This window comes from Triturus cristatus, chromosome 4_2, assembly GCF_964204655.1.
Source record: "Triturus cristatus chromosome 4_2, aTriCri1.1, whole genome shotgun sequence".
In the NCBI taxonomy this organism is placed as follows: Eukaryota; Metazoa; Chordata; class Amphibia; order Caudata; family Salamandridae; genus Triturus; species Triturus cristatus.
The window spans coordinates 208,552,120-208,574,195 of NC_140586.1; the positions used below are offsets into that span (position 1 = coordinate 208,552,120).

Consider the following 22,076-nt stretch of genomic DNA (forward strand, 5'->3'; position numbering starts at 1 on the left):
TTCATATCAGGTACTAGTCCGGTTATATTTGAATATTTTTTCTTAGTATCCATGGAGGGACACTCTACCTTCAAGATATATTTACAAAATAAAAATATTTTTTTGTTTCACTCAGAAACATCACGACGGCTAAACTTACGAATCAGCGGGAAATGTTTGGCATCATTGCAACATTGTTTCCATCTCCTCCGCTGTGCGAATGTTGATTGGCTACATTTCTATCCTCATATAAGACCGAAAGGTATGCGCCATTTACCCGATATTCAATCTAATGCTACCAGCTTTATGTATATCTCATGCTTGATTGATGAGAATTTAAGTTTAGCCTATCTACCCTCCTAGTGTCAAACATTAGTATTACTATTCAGATACTCGAAGCCACAAGGAGTTTGTTATAATATATGGAGGGTCCTTTCAAATCTGGTTAGCTCTTAAGATATAAGGCGCATGTGTCACGCTGGGCTTGGCATTGGGAACCTTTCGGATCTTGGTTTCTCAAACTATCGAACTACAACAAGGAGACAGTATATTTCATCTTTTCGTTTGTTATGAAATGCACTTATTACAGAGTTCAGGTCAATCCAGGTTCGATTTTAATTGAAATTTATTGTATGGTGCATCTATAACAGTCGAGACTGTGTCCTTTGATCTCTTGAATAAAAACATTTTGCTTAGTTTTATTTATCAAATACATAGTCTGTTTTTTGCGTTTTTCTTTAGTTTGAACACTGCTAAAGAATCGACCGGTTCTCGATGCGGAATTTTTGCTATCCTTAGCTTGTCATCATCCTTGGTTTAGCGTTAACCGACCCCTTTTACCATCCTATCATTTACCAGGCAAGTAGTTTCTATTAATTTTTGTATTCAAATTATTTTTTTTTTTTCATTGAATCTGTGTATATTTCCTTTTTCTAGTTGTTTTCTCATTTAGTTTGAAGATATATCGGATACATCTGGTACAAACCCTGTTTTTGTTCTTGACAACTCATTCGATTCAGTCTAGGTGAGTGTAGGACATATTGTGTTACAGACCAACTTTCCTGCTCAAAAACCCCCCTCCCCTCCCTCCCTCTTCCTCTGTTTTCAAGAATTCACCTCAGGTATTTAGGTATGGTTTTGTAATCTATCCCTGATTTTCAATCTTTAGTCTATGTAGTGAGGAGATCAGAGAAATGTGCAGTTCTTCTTTATACAGTGTTTTTCTTAAATTTACATTATTAAGGCGTGACAATTTAAATTTATCTTGATGTATTCATTGTAAAACCCAATTTGACTCCCCTCAGGCTGCACCATTTGATCATGATTGGGCAACAAATGAACATTACTCATGTATGGAATCCATAAATGTGTAACAGATGTTTTGACTTCATTATAGGAAAATGAATGTATAAAACATTGGAGAGGTATAATTATTATTTTTCATATTTTTACAGGCCCCTTGCAATACAGAAAACTATAAAACTTACGCCCTGAAGAAGGTGGCACCCACATCACTGGGTGATTGCACCGAAACGCGCGTTGGCGTGTCCAATTGTGTTGTTTGGCTGTTCTTATCACCCCTAGTAGTGTATACCTACTACTTGTAAAGAGGATTTCTGTTTGTATATTTTAAACGTGGTGTAAATGAATGTGAAGCATAATTGTTGTCTTTGAATGGTTGAATGTTATGCTTGGTGAGTATGAATGTGTTTTGATAATTGATACACTCTTGTGATTCTCCAGATGGGGCCATTTTTGATTCTGTAAAAATATTTTCTCAAATATCACATTGAGTTGTTCTCGGATGTTCTGTTTCTTTCATATTCATCAACAGAAGTATTAATAAACATTGTAATTTTTGATCATATTTCTGGTGTGCTCTCTCTCTCAGATGGTCCAGCCTGAGTGACTTTGAAGGTTTTATATCATAAAGATTTAGTCTGTTTATTATTAAGAAAGGTAGAGCAAGTTTTCTTCAGAGTATTGGATGCCCAAGTTGGGCAAGCCTCGTTGAGAAATTTGTTTGGTTGATTCCATTTTAAGATGCACTGTTATATATTCAGTATACTGGTTTGCTCGTTCGCGAGGTAGTGGGTATGGGCTTGCTACTCTATTCAGTGCTTAAGACTATTGATGAGTATCCCCTGGAAAAGAAGGATAAGTTACTTACCTCTAATCCTAGTTCTCTTCCAGGAGTATACTCATGAAAGTCATAAGCGACCCTCCCGCTTCCCCGGACAAGCAATTATGGTACAACAATGTGTGTTTTGCATCTTATATTCAGGGTGATACAAGTTAGTACACCGTAAAAAAAAGAACTGACCTAACTGTCACCTGTGGTGCTGGATGGGAGAAGAGGGGCTCCTGGAGGTCTTCTAGGCACGGTGTCCAGAATCTTGGAAGCCCTAAAGGCAAGGTGCCAGTTTTTTTTACTGTACTATTATAGTTATTTATCTATGCAGCCTATGGGCCAACTGCCTATTACCTGTTTTCCTTTTCTGAAAATAAAGGATTCTTGTATGATACAATTACAGTGTATATTCTCTATTACAAGGTGTATTTAGGGGATTATTTTCATACAAGAGAAACCTATGTAATTTTGGCAGTTTGCCCTATCAGAACAGTTTTAGGCTGCATGTTTAATATACACATCTGCATGTATATGTTTCGGAAGTGTTATACACTTGTGGGGCCGAACACACACACACACATATATATATATATATATATATATATATATATATATATATATTCAGTGCTTATGACTTTGATGAGTATACCCCTGGAAGAGAACTAGGATTACAGGTAAGTAACTTATCCATCTGCACATTAGGGTCAAAGCCTCACTGTCCATATAAACCTGAATAGCTGCTGGTGTTCTTGTGTGAAACAGCATCCCTAGGTCAGAAGTCACCACCCGAAGAGAATACAATGGCTATATTTCTTATTGTGTGTGTCCAGTACCAGGATAGCTTCCTCGATTGAACGGTCTAGGACTTACCACTAGTGTGTAGGGTGCCTCCTTCTTCTGCACCTCGTCTGGGGCAGAGGTAGATGCATCAGCTGTGCTGGGTCCTGTCGGCGACGTGTCCAAGAAGGTCTCATCAACCACCCGGAAGCGAATCTCCTCTCCAATGTCCATGTATAGATCATGGGCCCCTTCATCTGTTTCATACTCCCATACCCATACCTGCTCTCCTTCATCACTGGTGGGATCACAGGTCAAGAAAACAGCAAGTGGAGGATGACAGTAAAAGACATGCCCCCTTAACAATGGAGGTGGGCGAGCCAACAAAATAACACAGAGAGCGGAGCCAAGGGTCGGCTCTGGCAGTAAGAGCTCATGCACGAGCTGAGCCGTGAAACTATTTGGCATGTAAATCATGCAACAAACATCATGTAAAAATATGATAAACCTCATAGAAAATCCAAAAAGTGTATTTCTTTAATACATGGAAGCGTTTCACTTTAGTACATCAAATTATTTGAGAAGTATTTATTCAAAGTGAGTGGTTTAAAACGTGAACTGAGGCCTTGATTCTTGTTATGGTTGAAGCACCATTATAGGCTATAGCCTCCCAAAATCCCCCACCCCCGCCAAAACAAATTTGAGCAGTGTAAGACTGCCTGAAAATCAGAAAGGCAGCAATTAATTTTTCAGTACTGTACTTAAAACAACATCACTTCTCGAAAGTAATCCTATCTACTCCTTGCAACCGAAGATAATTATTTGAAAAGGATACAACTTGCCAGGCTGCTGTAAAGACTCTGGGGGAATTACTATATCATCGAAGAAGCCCAGGGTGACTACAGAGAGAAGCAGAGAAAGTTAGTGAGGGATACTGGACCTTACAAAAAGAAAGGATTTACAAAAGACATCACAGACACGCAGAATTGGGAATAGCCTTCTCATGCATATCACTCCTGACAACCACCAGAGGGCACCAAGATGAGACTTGTGGGCTATGACAGCTGTAAGAACGGGCTTGCAAGAGCGCTTAATGTGTGCCGGTGGTTTCCGGTGCTCGGTGCCAACACTTAATTCTTAGCACTGGCACTTGTGACAGTCTATCACATGGTGGAGCTGTCTGCCAAATTTGGGTATGAGCACAACGGCGGCTTATTATTTTATTATACATTAACAATCACCAATACGCCCCACCCAAGCCATTCTTATAGCTCTGTGGGACGTGGATTGTATGAAATCTCACACTTGTAGGAGTGTGCTGGTTAGTATTTGCGTTGGTAATCTGATTGGCAGTGCTGGCAGGGGCAATGGATAATGCAAGCTGCCTAATCCTCCTGACTAGGGCCCTGGCACTTACTGTTTTAGAAATTAACCACTGAGCCTGGAAATTAAGAAATGTTATGCTTGGAATTTTATCACAATACCATTGCTGGTGAAATTGCTATCCCAGTTTATGAACCTCAAAGTTACATATCATTTGATTAAACCACAATACCTCCATCCCCCAAAACATCACTATATTGGCTCTACTTGGGCACAAAACTAGCCTTAAATAGTGGAGGTCCAAAGCCACAGTTTCAAAGAAACAAATGGACATACAAAGATGTTACACAAATATAGGCAGACACAAGCCTGCTAAGCAAGCAAGAGGAGGCTCTGTGCTAAAGGAAATCAGGAGATTTTTACACAACTTGACATCTTTCAAAGGCTAACAAACCAGACTGTCAAATGTTACTGCATCTGCCCCAGCGTTCACATAAAACTGAATGTGAAAATGTCCGATTTCTGATAGGAACTTCTAACTGCAGATTCCTTATCTAGTGAATCTCCCCATGCACCATAATGGATCCAGAAATGTTTGTAGAAGCAATTCCCCAATGCGTCAGTATGTGGCGTTGTGTGACTCCGCATTGGATCCGTCCCGCTATGGATGTGCCGCGGGATCCCTATCTCTGTACCACCTCTGCATGCTCATATCAGTTCCTTTCTTTAAGCACCTTCCACAGCGGATCTGGAGCTTTTAAATTCGGTCACTTTGACAGAAGTTATACCTCAAAAATGTTTCTCAGTGTGCAGACATGGCTTCCCCTAGCAAAAGCTGAGACGAGACTGTCATCAACGGATTCTGGCGACACACATTCACAACGTCAGCCTTTGGTGCCTCAACTCCAAACATGAGTTGGTGTTGAGTGACTGCTGCACAAAGATGAACTGTGAGCCCATCCACGAGCGGAAAAGCCAAAGTCGCTGAACTCTGAAAGTAGTAGAGAAAAAGGTCCCAGTCAAAGTCAATGGGTGCAGACGTGCTCTGGCTCCCAAGGCCGATCTCACGACTGGTCATCATCGGAGTCGCCAGGGTTCAGGGAAGTTCATAAAAATAAAAAAAACACAGGAAATCCAAGCAGGAGTCTCCGTTGTCATACCGCCATCATTGGGAGTCATGCAATGCCCTGTGTACCTTGAGGCTGCTGTTTTTTCCCCGCATTGGAAATGATTTCGCTTCTGATCTGTCCTGATACCATTGGATCAGTGATGTCACAACAGCTCTGTGAGTGGAGAGAAGCCATGAATAAAATCTGCAGTACCCCTCTGGGTCCATCTGGAGCACCTCCGGCCCTTAGTGTCCAAAGTGGCCTTCAGTCAGGTTAGTGCTAGCAGATTTGTTGCAGGTTGTGCTATTAAAACTCAACCAGAGGCTGGCATCTGCTTCGAGCTCGGCTCTCCCAACACCAGCCCCAGCACAACATCCCACACCAAGCTCAGCTCCGCGATTGATGCTACCAGCACATGTCTCAACGCTGGCACCGACATCCCTGATGCTGAAAGAGGGCCAATACTGTTATCGGACCCATGGACCCATCTTCCACTAATACCAAGGACCCAAACATGACACCATCACACCCAGAGACATATAATCCATATGACAATGAGGATGCTATTGGAGAGGACAATGACACTTATGATGAAGGCAACAGCTTTGATGACTTACAGAATGCCAGTGGTCTGGACAACTCTACAGATATTGGCCTTTCATCCCCAAACTCGGCTCTGTAAACAGATTAATCTGCCTCCTTGGCCCTGGTGATTAGGAGGGCAGCAGCGATTTTGAACCTTACTCTGCCCACAGAGGAAGTTAAAGTGAATGTCCTCACTGAGGTCCTCAAAAGCTTCCCTACGACCCCTCCTGACAGAGTGAAAACTAATTGAGATATTTCCCAAGGGAATACTTTCTTCTGCCAGCCTTGCACTGAGATCTGTTAACACGTACTGCCTCCTGGGCAGGTACTCACATGCGTTTTGGGATTGGGTGGCTGACATCTTGGTGGCTGACATCTTGCTGGCTGTCCCAGATGACCTCTGACCAAACCGACAGCTACAGCGCCTTATCACGGATGGTGAGGACGCAGGAAAATACTCAATTTGCTCAGGCTTGGATACGGCTGACAGTCTAGGTAGGGCAGTCAAGACCAGCGTCGTACTTCTGTGCTATGCATGAATTTGCCCCATGGGCTTCTCTTAGGACGTTCAACAACCCTTGATGGCTCTAGGCTTCTTGGAGAGTAGGCGGACTCAACCCAAAAAGAGTTCAAAGAGAGCAAGACTACTGCTTGCTCTCTGGGCGTAGTTCTGCCGGTTCGGCAGTCCCACCAGCAATTTCACTCCTCTCAATGCTTCAGCAGGGACACCAACAGAGGCACCACCCATGCGAGATTCAGCAGCCACAGGAATCTCAGGCCTTTCGGGGTAGACGTGGGGTCCAGCAGACAGCATCCAGGCCCCCAGGAGCAGCAATCTATCCAAACCTCAGCCCCCTGTCCCACAGCTGCTGCAAAACCCCTTTAATTCACACTCAACAGCTCACGATCACATAGTGGGAGGACGTATCACCTTCTACCTCCCTGGATGGAGCTGCTTCACATTCGACCAAAGGGTGCTTCAGATCGTGGAACACAGTTACTCCTTACACTTCCTTTAATATCCCCTGGGCATGCCACCCACACCACAGTACCTCCCGGAGTACCTCTTGTCCTAATTTGCAGCAGCCCCAGAGAGAATGCCGGCATCAGAGAGCTGGACTGACAGTTTATTACATTATTTTCTGGTGCCGAAAAAGGACCGAGGCCTTTGTTCTATTCTAGATCTCCACTCTCTGAACTTTTTCCTCTGGAAGGACAAGTTCGAGAAGTTCACCCTGGCCTAAGATCTGTCGGCCCTTGACCCAGGAGACTGGAAAGTGGACTTGGATTTGCAGGACACCTATTTTCACACTTCCATTATGCAATCATAGAGGTATTACCTGTGGTTTCAAGTAGGCCATGAACATTTTTAATTCTCCATACTCCCTTTTGGCCTTATCAGTGCAGCTCAGATGTTCACAAAGGTGGTGGTGGTGGTTGCAGCACATCTGTGGAGGTTGGAAATTCCAGTCTTCTCATACCGCAATGACTAACTACTGAAGAGGGGCTACCTCAAGCAGTCGTAAGTCACCGCCAGCCGACAGACGACCTGGTGACATTGTTAGGATTTCCCGCCAAAGTAACTTCTGACTCCTTCACAACCACTTTCCTTAATTGAGCTGTTGTGGACACAGTGCTTGTCAGAGCTTTTCTTCTACCTCAATGAGTCTGGGACATTTGGAATATGATCCAGATGTTTCAACCGTTGGCCTGGGTCTCAGTGAGAGCAGCTCTGAGGCTTCTGGGCCTTTTGGCCTCCTTCATCCTACTCATGGACCACACCAGGTGGCACACGCAGCCTCTGCAGTGGGCTCTGAAGTCTGAGTGCACTCAGCACCATGGAAATCTATAAGAGTCCATCCAGGTGTTGTAGGAGATTGAAAAAGAGCTGCAGTGGTTGCTGCTTGTCCCCAACTGAACCAGGGGCAGACCTCTCCCTACCCCACCCAGATGTAACACTACTGCTGAATGCTTCGTTGCATGGTTGGGGAGGCCACCTGCGAAAGACGATGATCAAAGGACTCGTCTTTGACGGAAACTCACCTCCACATCAACCTGCTGGAGCTGTGAGCAATGTGCTTGCCATTTATGGCGTCCCTCCTAACCATCAAGATGGGGGGGGGGGGGGGGGGGGGGGAACAGGTGCAGGTCATCAATGACAACACTACTGCTATGTGATACAGCAACAAACAGGGCAGAGAGGGTTCTGTTTCAGGAGGCTCTATGTCTCTGGAAGTGGCTGAACACTAAGGGACATTTCCCTGATTGCCCAGCAACTTGCAGGATCTTTAAATGTCAGGGCAGAAGAACTTAGCTGCCAGTGCCTAGCAGATCACCAATGGCAATTACACTTGGAGGTGGAATAGGGCATATTCCAGCAATGTGGAGAACCCTGGTTCGATCTATTCACCACCAAAGAGAGTGCAGTGTGTCAAGAATTTTGAGTGTTGCTGTTCCCGCTGCAGTACTTCCTTGGAGACACTTCCCAGCTCAAATGGAGCTCAGGACTCCTGTTTGCCTTTCTGCCACATCTCTCATGCCCAGAGTGCTGAAAAGATCAAAACAGGGCACAAGTCATCCTAGTGGCCTCAGACTGGGTGAGGAGAGTATGGTACCGGGAACTTCTAGCCATGAGCATTTGTCCTCTGATCAGGCTGCCCCTGCGGGTGGACCTCCTGTCGCAGAAGCAGGGCTGAGACCTACACCCGAGCCTGCACAACCTACACCTCCATGGGTGTAGATCGAATAGGGACAGTTGATGGCCTTCAACATGCCTCCTGAAGTGGTGTTATTTTGGATGCCAGATGTGCATCTAATAAATACATTTACTCAAGATACTGGGAGAAGTTTGGCGTTGCTTCCGTAGAACGCACAGTCGTCTGATATATTTTTAACCCACCAACACCTTGCTATGGCAACAGTTAATGGTTACCTTTCAGCCTTCTTATGTTTGCCACATCAGCTATCATTTTTCAACTATCTGTTGTGATTTGGATTAGTCCCTTCATGAAAAGCATGTTCCACCAACTCCTTTCATGATACTGCAGTGGGAATTTAAACCTGATTTGTACCTACCTGACGTGCACTCCCTTCGAACTGATGCAAAGCTGTTCAATCAGTCTCCTCCTCATCAAGGCAAGGATCCAAGACGGATCTGACGCAGAGCCTCACAACGCCACCTACTGACATACAGGGGAATTGCTAAGAAACTTTTCAGAACTAGTCTAGGGGCCAGGAAATTCACAATCTGCGGTTAGATAGATTTGTTACCAGAAAAAGCGTTACCGTAACTAAGTAACTTATTCTTCTGAGCTGACTAGGCCACCGGTGAACAGAGGAACAGGGCAGTAGTGGGCCACTGGTCACCTACCGTGTACACCATCCTGGCTGCAGCCCTTTATCTTCCCAATGAGAATCTCATCCAGAAATGGGTGAAATACCACATAGCGAAAGTGAACTGCAAAAAAAAAATATATATATAGGTCAAGGGTGAACAAGACCTAACAGATCCAAGGATAAAAAAAGGCATGTATCCAGTGAATGCAGCAACAGCACCTTCCCTGTAACACTTTATTAATGCTTTGAATATCTCTTGGTCACATTTCTTCTAGATTAAGAACTTGGGGCCAGATGTAGGTAAATCTGAAATACCGATTTATTATAGCGAATTTTACCGATTCGCTATTAAGGAATCGGTATTTCCTATGTAGGTAAAGATTCGGTAAAAAATACCGAATCCTTAATATTCCTTATTACCGAATCGGTAATTGAGATTCGGTAATAAGGAATACCTACCCATTCATTTCTATGGGCTTGGAGGCCTATAGGAATGAATGTGAAGACATTCACTATTAGCGATTCGGTATTACCGAATCGCTAATAGCGGGAGCACTTTCAAGGGTGCCAGGGTGTCAAAAGGACACCCTGTTGCACCCCTGAAATGTGCATGTGTGCACATGTGGCGCACATACATGCCCTAAGGGCATGAATGTGTGCCACATGGCACTTAACAAAAAACAAAAAAGTAATTTTCTAAAGGAAATCGGTAATTACCACCAACTTGAAGTTGGTGGTAATTACCCATTTCTTAAGGCTCAAAAGCACTCTTTAATGTGCTTCCTACATTGAATGCAAGAACAATAAGGAATCTGTATTTACAGATTCCTTATTTACCGATTCCTTACTTACATTAGGAATGGCTAAATACCGGTCGGTAACGCTGAAATTTACCGAATTTCGGCGTTACCGACCGGTATTTAGCCACCTACATCTGGCCGTTGATTTCCTTCACTTTTATAACGTGATATACATACAAGTTGACCAGCCATGCCAAGTGCCATGCGTCTTAGGTTGGACTAATGCATTTGGACATTTTTTGTGCACCATCACAAGCAGCCAACTTTGTCATGCAATTAAAGCTGAGCTGTGTGTTTAGTCTTTTTGCCTCCCTCTGGCTGCTGGAATAATTTCTTCAGCTTGGCCACATGCAGTGAAAAATGACTGCTACCTGGGCCCGTTTGAAAGGTGGTAGGTTTTTTGTCACAATGACTGATAATGCGAGAGCTCAGTTTCTGAGGAACTAACCTTCACTGGCCTGGCGTCACTAATTCCAGCCAGGCAGGGGATGTGCTGGTGGTTGGCTCTCTTCCTAGCCCTGATTGGGTAACTCAAGCTCGAGTGAATCTAGTTTTACACCACTTGCTGATGATCTGACGCACCCCTCTGCCAATTTTCCTGTCTGTTACAACACATGCCGCAACCTTTCAATGTTGGCGCAAATTACTCTCTTCACGTCCCAAGAACAACTGTCAGAATCACCTTACACCACAAAGGCACTTAATTTTTCCAGCAAAGTTAGTAAGATACAAAGTTTATTCAAGTCCCTGCCTGTGAAAGTATGCTAAGCCTAGATCTTTATCATCATGCTCGATCTGGTGTTGCTTCTCTGCAGTGCATAGAAGTGCAACTGCCCATGGTCTGACTGCTATGTCACTAAATCTTGGGCTATACCATGGGTGTGCATTGCAGAGCATTGATGTTTGGACCACCATGATGAAAACAATTACAGTAGTCACTGCTGCTCACTATTCATATATTTTCCAAGTAAATTTGGATGGTAATCCAATTTTCACAGTTAGATAAATAAACCCTAACATAATTAAGCAATAGTTACTGTAATCGAACAATGCCTTAACACTGTGAAAATGAACAGGTGATGTCACAGCACTAGCACCCCCTTACATTGGAGAGGTTTGTCTTTACCCAACCCATAGCATCGCAATGGCCTCCAATTTAATCTGTCCCTGTACTGATCAAAGCAGAGGTGCATGGTGTGACAATAACAACAATCACAGGGTCTCACACCCATGAAAGGATCCTGCCACAACTAAACACCTGGGATCCTGCAGCAGCTTTGTTGCTATGAATCTGCAGTATTTCATAAGATGACCTGATCCTGCAGTATGCTCTGCAGCACCTCACACCCCCAGTGTTTGCAGGGCACCTGACTTCTCTGTGCCTGCGGGTCCTATACCTGTCGAATTTCAAAATCTGCAGCCCTGCGCTATGAAAGCTGATGACCAAAATCAACAAGGGTGAGATGCGAGTTGAGGAATGCAAGTAGCAGCAAATATGAGTCGCAAGGAAAGGGATAAATCCTGCTCAGATTTTATTACTGGGAAACAGAGCATATAGCAATCCCAGAGTGTGTATAGGATAATATTGATCTCACAGAATGCAATTGTTTTGCAGTCTGGTTTGCATATTGAAAGTAATTGGGAATCCAACCAGAATGTAGGCATTACTGTGAAGAGAATGATGACGGAGTCAAACTTCTCAGTTCTATCTCCCTTTACCTCTTCCACGGTCTCCCCTGGGGGCAGGAAGTGGTGGTTCAGTAAGAGCGAGGACAGTGGAGTTTGAAATGGCCTGAATGGCTAGGGCATGGATGGCTCACAGCTCACCTGCCACAAGTCCAAAGTATTATCCAAGTAATGAAAATTACTCGGGCAATCACCAACGTGGCCGCAATTCAGGAAGCACGTCAAGACCTGGCTCTTTGACTGAACCGCAGACCCATCTCCCCCCACTTAGCGCCTTGAGATCCCCTCGGGTAGGTAGTTGCGTTTTATAAGATTATTGAATGATAGATTGATTGACTTTGGTGAACATTCTGCAATCCCAAATGAGGCACAGGAGAACCAATGGAGAGGACAGCTGGAATACCAGGCACTGGACTTCAAGTGAAGACTTCCTTTGTTTGTACAGTCAAATGGTTTCAACCGGAGTAACTTACTTGGTTGGTCTGTTTCATTTGATCAATTATGACTTAGGAGCAGTGTATTCTAAAAAACAGCATTACTGTCCAAGGACACAGATTGTGAGGTCTGTGCAACTTGAGGTATAACTTTGCCTGTCAGTTTTGTGTAACCTTAGCTACAGCTCAATTGTTAAAAAGTGATTGCCTGCAAGATCAGATTAACTTTGCGTCTAATGCGAAAACCAGAAAAAAACTGAAGCTTCAGAGACTGTTTGAGACTTACTGTTTGTAACATTTGGTGACTTGAACCATCCCTGGTATCTAAGACAAAGCTTTTGAGCCCATATAGCCTGTGAAGGAGTTCAGCTGTGTATAGCTAGAGTTTGTGGTTCTGTGTAAGCTTCAGAATAGTTTTGCTGTGTGAGACCCTTTAAGTTCGGTGTCTCCACATTGCATCAAAATGCTGACCTTTTTTTGGTGAGAGGGCAGAAACCAGATTAAAGTTTGATCTCAGCACAACATCATTGTTTTGGCCAACAGACACCCACTAAACTGTAAAAGAACAATAACTCCCACACCCTTGGCTTCAACGTTAATATGCATCGTGCCACAACATCCCGCAGAGTTTCAAACAATTATACATTGGCGCAGTGTGCAGTGTCCTTTCGGTAAGTCTAATGGAGAGCAAGCCAAGAAAAACATTCAAATAAAGTCACAAGATAGGCTTCACCAGGCCCATGTCGGAAAGATCTGATACAGCTGGTAGAGTCCCTCTCTTGGTCCCATCCTGGTCCCCCTGAGCCGCCCCCCAACAAGTTGAATCAAGGACCCCACCCCAGGCACTCACCACCTCAGCGCAGTCACAGTTCTGGCAGCTTTTGTCACGGCGAGCCCACTGGAGTGACAGTCTTCCTCCTCCAAGGCCTCCATACTGGGCGTCCCCACCACCAACTTCAGATCTATCTCTCGGGCTAGGATCTCATATCTATTTGTGCTATGCACGGAAACCTCTGCCACCACCTGAGCCCGCTCTCTAGCCGCCTGTTCTTCTGAGTTGCGAGTCGGCAGACAGCGGAAGCAAGGACAACGAAGTTCCCCTTTACACCAGCCCAGCACATCGTTCCCTTCTGGTCCAGGCAGATCCTCAACCCACTTGGATCCCAACCACACCTAGGCCTCCCCAGGCATAGAAAATAAGTAGGTCACATCAGAATCCACCATTGGGGGGAGGAGGCGGGGGGAAGGCGGCGGTCAATATCCTATGCACCCTCTCGATAGAGAAGAATTCTGGGATGGGGGCCACCAGTACCGTGGACGTCAGTCCTATAAAAAAATAGCTCCATATTGGGGCTCTCCAACCTCGCTTGGAAACCCAGAAAGTGGATATTGTTACGCCAGGAGCGCCCTTCTGCACCCTCTGCTTGCGCCTTTAGCTTCTGCACCTCTGCCTTTATGGTCTTTCGAGTGGTCCTGCATGGACGTCATGGCTGGCCGCAATGATGTCAAGGAGGATTCTGCTTCGTCCATTCTATCCACCAGTTTGGCGTAGTCCACTTGTAGCAGGCCAGTTTCCACTTGTATCGGCCCTAGTGGGGCTCCATGGCAGTTTGAGTCGTGAATGGGTTGTAAGGTTTTGTCAAACATCCCTGTGTGTTACTCCAAGGACGTTTCCAGTAGGCAGATCAGGTCCATTGGCGCAGAGGAGGCCGTCAGCATGTCCATGATGGATTTTGGGGGTGGGGTTTAGGGACCTTATGCCGGACAATGACCAGACAGCAGGTGTCCCCAGGTTTGCGTGGTGGTGGGAGCGGTTTGGGTAGCGGGTGCTACACTTTTGCCAGCCAGAAGTTTCACTAGGCGCCTTCATCAAACACTGGACTTCAACGACTGAGTCAGAGCAGTGTGGGCCTTCGAATGTCATAGCTCATTGTTCCCGCAGTTTTGGTGCTCCCAAATCCTAAGCTCCCCCCCATGCAAGTTCAATCTGCAGAGGTGCCTGAACAGCCCAATGATGCTTCCAGGGAGCCACTGCTCATCTGACGGCCAGAGGCCTGCACAGACTCGCCTCCCGGCATTGCTACGGGGCGCCAAGGCCTACCACCCAGCAGAGCCCCTCACCATTGCACTCTGGGTGCCTCTCTTGTGGCAGAAATGTTATTTTCTCTGTATCTCAATGATCTGGTGTCCATCACCCTTGAGGGAAGAAACCTAGACAGAGTAGAAGAATTTGTCTATCTTGATATCAGGCTTACTAGTAATATGCTATGGTCTCCCCAGTCCACGAAGAGCAGAATGAATGTCATACTAGAGAATGCATTTGGCCTCGAAAACTAGTCACATTTCCCCCAGCACTTAGGGTATACAGCATAAAGGCTAAAGCTAGCGTCCTCTATGGAGCAGAGCTGTGGGGCTACGCAGGACTGTCTAGTTGGGGCAAAGCTGAAACCACTTCCTAAGATCCCTAGTAAGCCTCCTGAAACGTACATCCTTGCTACCTTTACGGTGGGATCTGGGTGTCAAACTGATTACCCACAAAGCACAGTTTAGAGCCGCCCTGTACTGGCGAGACCTCTAGAACTGGTTCTAGTTCAGCAGGGGCGAGTACACATTTGGTAAGAGACTTTTAGGAACAGCGATAGGAGAAAGAGAGAAGGGGCAAAAAAAACAGGTGCTTAGAGAGTTTAAAAGAGACAGAGGCACAAAAATCGAAGAGAACAGAAAAAAAGAGATAACACACAAAGAGTACCTGAGATTAAATCACAGGCGAGAGCATGTAAGAGAGTGTGTGAAATGAGGCCAGGATTGCGTACAGAATGAATTGGAGGGGGAAAGGTTACCTTTAGTGTGTGAGGCTCCATCCCCAGGAAAGATGAGGGGGAAAGGTTACCTTTAGTGTGTGAAGCTCCATCTCCAGGAAAGATGTAGGAGTCCTCCAGTTGGGTGATGTCATATAAGCAGATACAGAGCCCTACATTGTACACCACCTGTGAAGGTAAGGAGGGAAATTTCAATGACTGGAGGCGCTCCTCCACGCCAACTCTGTTGAGCCTCAGTTTTAATTAGTAGTACTTCTATCCAATCCTTTGATGCCAGTGAAGCACACCAGTGCAGAATATAAGAATATTTGCACTCCCTAGATCAACATCTGCATATGTTGGTAGCTGTACTCATTAGATTGCCCAACCACGATCTCGAAAACGCCATGAATTTTGATGTAACTATACAGAACAGGGAGGTCCGAGAGGGGAGTAATTATTCTGCTTTGCTGGACATCCTTACTTCCATGGCAGATGGTCCACCATTGCAACTCATCCTTTCTACAGGGCTTTATGAAGCCTCAATGTTTCCTCACTGGAAACCATCTGAGCTTGGAGGACCTGCAGAAATATACTTGCTACATCCGCATTGATCTCAGTCTTGTACTATGACTTTTAAGAGCACAATAGGCTTAGTGTCATCTTCCCAGCCCTGATGGAGCACAGCTGTGACCAGTGGAACTTTGCTCTGCCTGAAGGAAGCAAAGTAGTAGGGTCAGGCAATTGCTGGGAATCTTGGGCCAGTTAGATAACTATTGCTATATCTCCTAATAAACTGTTCTCTGCTAAGATCTCTCCAAGGCATGCTGGAAGTATAACCAGAACACCCACTGTGGGGCATCGCACACTTAAAGAGAAAGATGCAGTCAACGGTAATATGCTCACACGACCCTCACTCCTAAAATTTACGCTAAGAAAACTGGAAGGTGACACTTCCATAAAATTCAGAGCTTGGAGATGCCAGTTCCTTCTCTTCCATGTCTCACCACAAGAAGGCAAAGAATGGCATCTCAGTCCTGCAGAAGGGACTGTGAGGACCAGTATGTTTGCAGTTCCACAGTGCACCAGCAGACGGCAGACAAAAGCCCCTAGACACTTTTCTGATTCAAAGTAGATTGTGGCTGTTCTGTTTGGGCATACGAAAATATGTGTTCCGATTTTCTTCAACTAAAGTTTTAGCACACTTCTAACGAAAAGCACAGACATGCAAGCTGAGACGACCAGGTCCTTACCTTGTTAGCCAACTTCTTATTGAGTTCTTCAGCAATTGAGTCATTTAGCCTCCTTTCAAACTGCCAGGGTGGGGTTCGCACGGTGTCTATCATTTCCACCAGCACAAACATGATGGTGAGCAAGACCCCAGAACAAACATATGAAGTAAAGAGCTGTAAAACAAAGGGTTCACTATGCAGTCATCAAATCGGAGCTCAAAATCCTAAGGAGCAGTGCAAGTGCGCAAATTACAACTCACAAAACAAGAGAGAAATTTTACAAGGACCCCCAAAGTAAGCCAACAATGTGACATGGATGCCAAAGGAATGTCTACGCACAAAATATACTCAACATGAAAACGGAGGCTATGATACCACTGTATGTGTTACGGGTTAAGCTGCATCTGAAAACTCAAGTTCAGATAGAAAAACAATAAAAAATATGATATTCAAAGAAATACACAAACAGTTTAGAAAGATGAAAACATAAATTATCTGTGTTCTGCTTAAGCAATACACATATTGCAATATTAAAGGACCATGCCCAATTATTTTGAAACATAGGTCTCGTATTTTCTTCTCAATACATTATAAGCTTTTATAAGCTTTACAAGCAAATATCCTCCCTACTGTTACCACGTAGCTAACACAGCCTTCTCTCCACATCCCGAGCCCTGCTAACAAAAGACACTGTTTTAAAAGTTCTAAACAATAATCTTACAGTAGGGTCCAAAGTAGCTGCAGACAAATTGCATTCCAAAATATGACTGATACTGTACCATGAGACTTTGGGTTTTTTCATACAATTCTATCTCTTGCCAAACAATTTTCTAACATGTTTAGCCATACCCGATGTTTCATTAACTCTTTCTTTGAAAACACCACCTCCTAGGAAGCTGGTGAAAACTTCTCAGAAACAAACGGTGAAAGTATAGCCTGTTCTCTGTATTCACTAAAAGTTCATCTAACAAAGTGAGTTGATTATTTTCTAGAGACATATAGATGTAACACCAGCACTTAAATATCTGATAGCGTAATTGGTGCCCATAATAAAGTCCCAGTTCCAACTGCAATACTTTTACTGCAAGACTTGGTCTCATCATAATTCTCTTTAAAAAAAAAAAAAATCAGCCAACACATTTACTCACTTGAAAAGATTACTAAGAGTGCTTTCTATCCCACATAATAAAAAGTACACAAATTTGGCCTCATAGATTTCTTAATTGTATCAATTGTATGCTTGCACATACCAAAGAACACACATAGATTCCCATTTGTAACTGACATTTTAACAATATTTTTCCACATGTAATTTCCACACTAATGAACAGTCAGAATACAGCTGCAAGTAAAGGCAAAGTCACACATTTTCCATAATTTATCATGCAGATACAATATTTCTCTGGGGGCTCTGGCATTTTGGCAAATATCATTGCTCTGCTATTTCCAACACTGATGAAAGTTTCAAAGGTTTAATATAAAAAAATTACTTTTGATTGCAATCCTATTGGCATTAAGTCAGTCAAAACAATGCAATTCACATACATAAAAAAAGCTAAAGTGGCAAATCTCATTGTGACCAGGAAAAACAGCAGATTGGCTACGTAACAAGAGAATAGTAAAGGGGCAAGAATGCAATGCTGGGGTGTATTCAGTGTATTACAGAATTTATCTACTTCAATATTGACCCAAGTCTTTGGGCTGCTCCACTACCAACTTCAGTAGGGGTTCTGAGACCTTCCACTGCCCTTAACCTGAGCCAAAGCAATTCTTTATCCACTTTGTCAAAGGTGCTGCTTAAGTCAATAAATGCAAAGTACACTTGGTAATTATTTATCCCATATGTATCTAGCATTATAAATAGTGCCAGACAATTGTCAGCTGTAGAAGCTACTTTTGAATATGTAAATTTTTTTAGCTGGAAACCGGTTCAAAGGAACCACCTTTTCGTGTAGATTCACACAGAGGTTTGGTAAATAATTTCCTGCACCATCAAATAATGCTATCAGTTGGTAACTATTTAGCAAACCTATAGAGACTTTTTTAAAAAATAAAATAGGGCTTAGGAGGCTTTCTTTCCATTCAGTTGCATTGTACACTGCTCTATGAAATAGACAAGGAGTGTCTTCAACGCATTTGCCCATAGTAGCACATGTTTGTTTTATTATTACATGGGTTACTAATCAGGACCCTGTGTTTGGGAGAGTTTTTAAGCAGCTATTCAATTCACTACCACCTCTACATCCTGATGGCACACCTCCATATCAAAAGCTAAATCATTGGCATGGTCATAAACTAATTAAAAATAGTTAACTTCATAAATTTCATAAGGGGCTTTTATGCCATTACGCCACATTTCAGAGCTGACCGAAGTAACTTTTTAGGAACCAAATTCTCTGTAATCTTTGGCATACGGCCCTAAAAGATATGCTATTTATTTTCAATCGGGACATGTTTGAATTTGCACTAAATTGTTCAGTTTGTTCTTTTGCCTGAACAATTTGTCACTGGTGATATCGTCTACCCCATTTCACTGTTATGCACCTAATTCCCATGTGTTTGATCTACAGGCAGTAGTTTTTATAGCCTTTTCTGTTTCATCAAGGTCTAATATTTCTTTTGCCACAGCGATCACTATTCTTTATATTTCAAATCTCATTGTAGACCAGTTTGGAATACTCTCCACCGCTGTAATAATCAGTTTGTTATAACCTGACAGATCTTTCGGTCTCAACAGTTCCTCTAAATGTGGCATCAATTCTTTGTACATCTTCGAGCTGTGCTTAGAATTCCTTGATTTCATGCTGCCATTTCTGGAGGCTGCATCATCATTTCATCACAGTAATTATATCCAAGCCAGTTTAATTCTAGCTCACTAAAGTCACATACTCTTTGTCACTGCTAAACTTTTTCAAGGTGTCCACTGATATCAATGGGATGCTCAACCAATTCTGAATCCCTCATTCCAGAAATAAGAGATACATGATGTAATTTGTCCACAGCATTCCCACTGTATTTCTCCAACTATTACAATGCGGCATGAGTGACAAGGAAGTGGAGAGCCTGAGATTTATACCTTCTACAGGGGACCTCTATTGCATCAAAGCTAGTTGCTCTTAATGAATCCAGTTATGCAGAAAAGATCCCTTATGTATAGTGACCTGAAAGTCCCCACTAGGCACACCATTCTCTTACCAACATGAGTTCACACAAACCTGACTGAAGCCACTAATATTAATTGTGTGCAATTAAGAAATTTGGGCAAATAATTCCCAAATGTGTTATTTATTTAAATAAAATTAGTTGCTGGAAAATATATGTAAAAACTGCAGTGGCAAGGGGTCATATTGATATATAGGCTACTTTTTTCTGAGATCTTCGTTATGGACAATAGCAAACTTGTGTCTCTGGTAGCAGACTTACTATTCTATTACCCTTGTTGCATCTTGAGAACTCATGTTTGTATGTCTTTCTTCAAGTGTTCATACATTCAAGGCGACCTGAGGGTTTGATGACAATGAGGAGGCTTGGCTCCGAATTCTGTTCTCAGACACCATGCAAGGACTTCATGTGGGAATGAGTCCTGCCGGTTTTCAGACCCAAAAGACACACAATTGATGGACGGAATGCAGAACAAATCAAAACATTCACCCCCAGTCAAGAGATCCGGGATAAATCCATCATTCTTTTGCTCACCATGCCACCCCAGTTTAGACCTGGCAATACGCAAATCAGTCTTGACCCTGTGCCTCATGGAAACAGTCCAGCCCGAACTGCCAAGCCAGGTCCTCCCTGGACTGGAAACAAGCATCCTAGGACCGGTTTCGGAGTTTCACCCCTCATCAGCCAGGATTGCTTGAGTCCTGTGGCACAGTGAGCCCGGGACCCAAGTCTGGGCATACCCTGCGCACTTAGGGTGAGGAAGCAAAAGATACACAATTGATGGACGGAATGCAGAACAAATCAAAACATTCAATTTCAGACCCAGCTGTAATTAAAAAGTGAGTTTCAAATTTGTCCTTATTGGGCCCTGTATAGATGTCCTTAATTTTACAGACAAGACCAATGCTCGAATTCTCAAAACCCAAGGTAATCCACATCAGCGATGCAGTCCCTGTTTACATTTCACGTTTTACTCAATTTTGTTTTAGCTGCAATGTTTTGTTTCATGCAACATATGATTGTTGTACAGGGATTTTGGCGAACTGAGTCACCTCCAATTGTCTGGGTGACTTCAGATTGCGGGTGGCGTTTATAACTTGGCAGGCTGAAGGCGGTACTAGTTTCTCACTATTACAGGTTTTCAGGTTTACATGGACAGATGATACTTGGGCTCGATGATCACATATGTGCCATTTCTAACTATGTTTCTATGGGCAAGGGTGCGAATGAGGTACTCAGTGGCTAAAACAGTCACAGGCATTTCCTCACAGTAAATATGGACAAGTTTGACATGCTTACATTTATGTAGGGGGTGTGGATTTTATCTGGTATTTATTGTATTTGATAAAATGCACAAAACTCATAATTCCGATATGTGCAGTAAAAGGAGTTATATCACATACTTTAGTTACACAGACCACTCATAGAGAGGGCCTAAGAGTGATACTTTACCCCTAGTAGAACAAAACAATTATGTACACATCATGAGATAAATTACACAAGCATTGGCATAGCCAATAGGTCTCGCTTTTGGGACCTTATAAGTGTTTAGTTATGCAACTGTTGCATGGCTAAACACTTATAAGGCCCCAAAGGCGAGACCTATTGGCTATGCCAATGCTTGTTAAACTTGTTAACACTGGTTGCTCCTCATTAGTATCCATTCATCACCCAAATATAGCAATACGCAACAGAAAGCTGACCAGTCAAGTTTTGAAAAGGCCTTCCACCACGCTGCTGCATTTTTAGTATTGTTGGAACCGTTTGAGCTAGAATCAAAAAATATTTTTGTTAAAATCTGCAGATAATGCTGCAATTATGGTTTATGTGGCAAATGCGGAAAATCTATAATAATGCCAAAATCACGCGACCGCACTATCGCATAATTCCAGTAACCTTGCTTTTAGCCCACATGTATCATTAGGGCAATTTCAGCGGACTTTGGGACACACAATTCCCCAGAAATATTCTAGGACTCGTGCTGGCAACAAAAACATAACAGAAATATTTAAGGAATACTCAGTATATTATATTATAGAATACTAATTATAATGGTAATACCACATGAACAGGAGAACAGTAATGGAATTAGTAATACGAATAATGACAATAATAAAACAGTACACACCACAGTAATGCGATACACACCAATGGCGGCACGGCGCTGTAAACATCTCAACATATAACACAATTGTAACTTTGATAGTAACAGTGACAACAGCAATAACGCTGGCACTCACAATAATCACATGAATAGTTACCTGAGAGGAGAGAGGCAAGATAACGGACAGAGCCCGACTGTTGCACCCAATAATAACACGGAACTTGAAAAACGGGTTTGTGGGAAAGGAGGAAAAGTAGAAGGGAAAAGAAAATGCAAGGGGGAGATGAAAAAAGTAACAAAAGAGAAAGAAGCGAGGAGAGCAAAAGAGTACATATAGGAGGGAGGGAAGGAAAACCTCCAGGACTTTGGATAAAAGGTGAACGACCGAGACGGAAGGAGGTGAGGAAATGCACAGGTAGGGAAGGAAACGGTGGGAGGAAGGAAGGAAACGACAAAAGGCGGAGTCAACTTAGGGAGGTGAGAAAAGAGAACGAGGCGAAAAGACAACGAGTGAGAGAATAATCTAGAAATAATTAAACAACCCCAGCATGAGAGAAGGAAGGTGTTGAGTAGAGAGGGGAGAAGGGCAATAAGGACTGGGGTGAAAGGGCAGCGAGAAA

General features: G+C 43.4%; 1 protein-coding gene across 2 annotated transcripts in view; it reads right to left on the bottom strand.

Moving 5' to 3' along the window:
* POLR3H (RNA polymerase III subunit H) overlaps positions 1 to 22,076 on the bottom strand; it is an 81,251-nt gene that overhangs the window by 49,910 nt on the left and 9,265 nt on the right. For both annotated transcript variants that reach the window (XM_085601213.1, XM_085601212.1), the window contains exons 2-6: positions 16,212 to 16,364; positions 15,051 to 15,147; positions 9,275 to 9,361; positions 3,723 to 3,786; positions 2,981 to 3,185 (exon numbers count right to left, since the gene is read on the bottom strand). In XM_085601213.1, coding sequence (XP_085457339.1) covers positions 2,981 to 3,185; positions 3,723 to 3,786; positions 9,275 to 9,361; positions 15,051 to 15,147; positions 16,212 to 16,322 — 564 coding nt within the window. In that variant the 5' untranslated portion in view covers positions 16,323 to 16,364. The remainder of the gene's footprint in view (positions 1 to 2,980; positions 3,186 to 3,722; positions 3,787 to 9,274; positions 9,362 to 15,050; positions 15,148 to 16,211; positions 16,365 to 22,076) is intronic.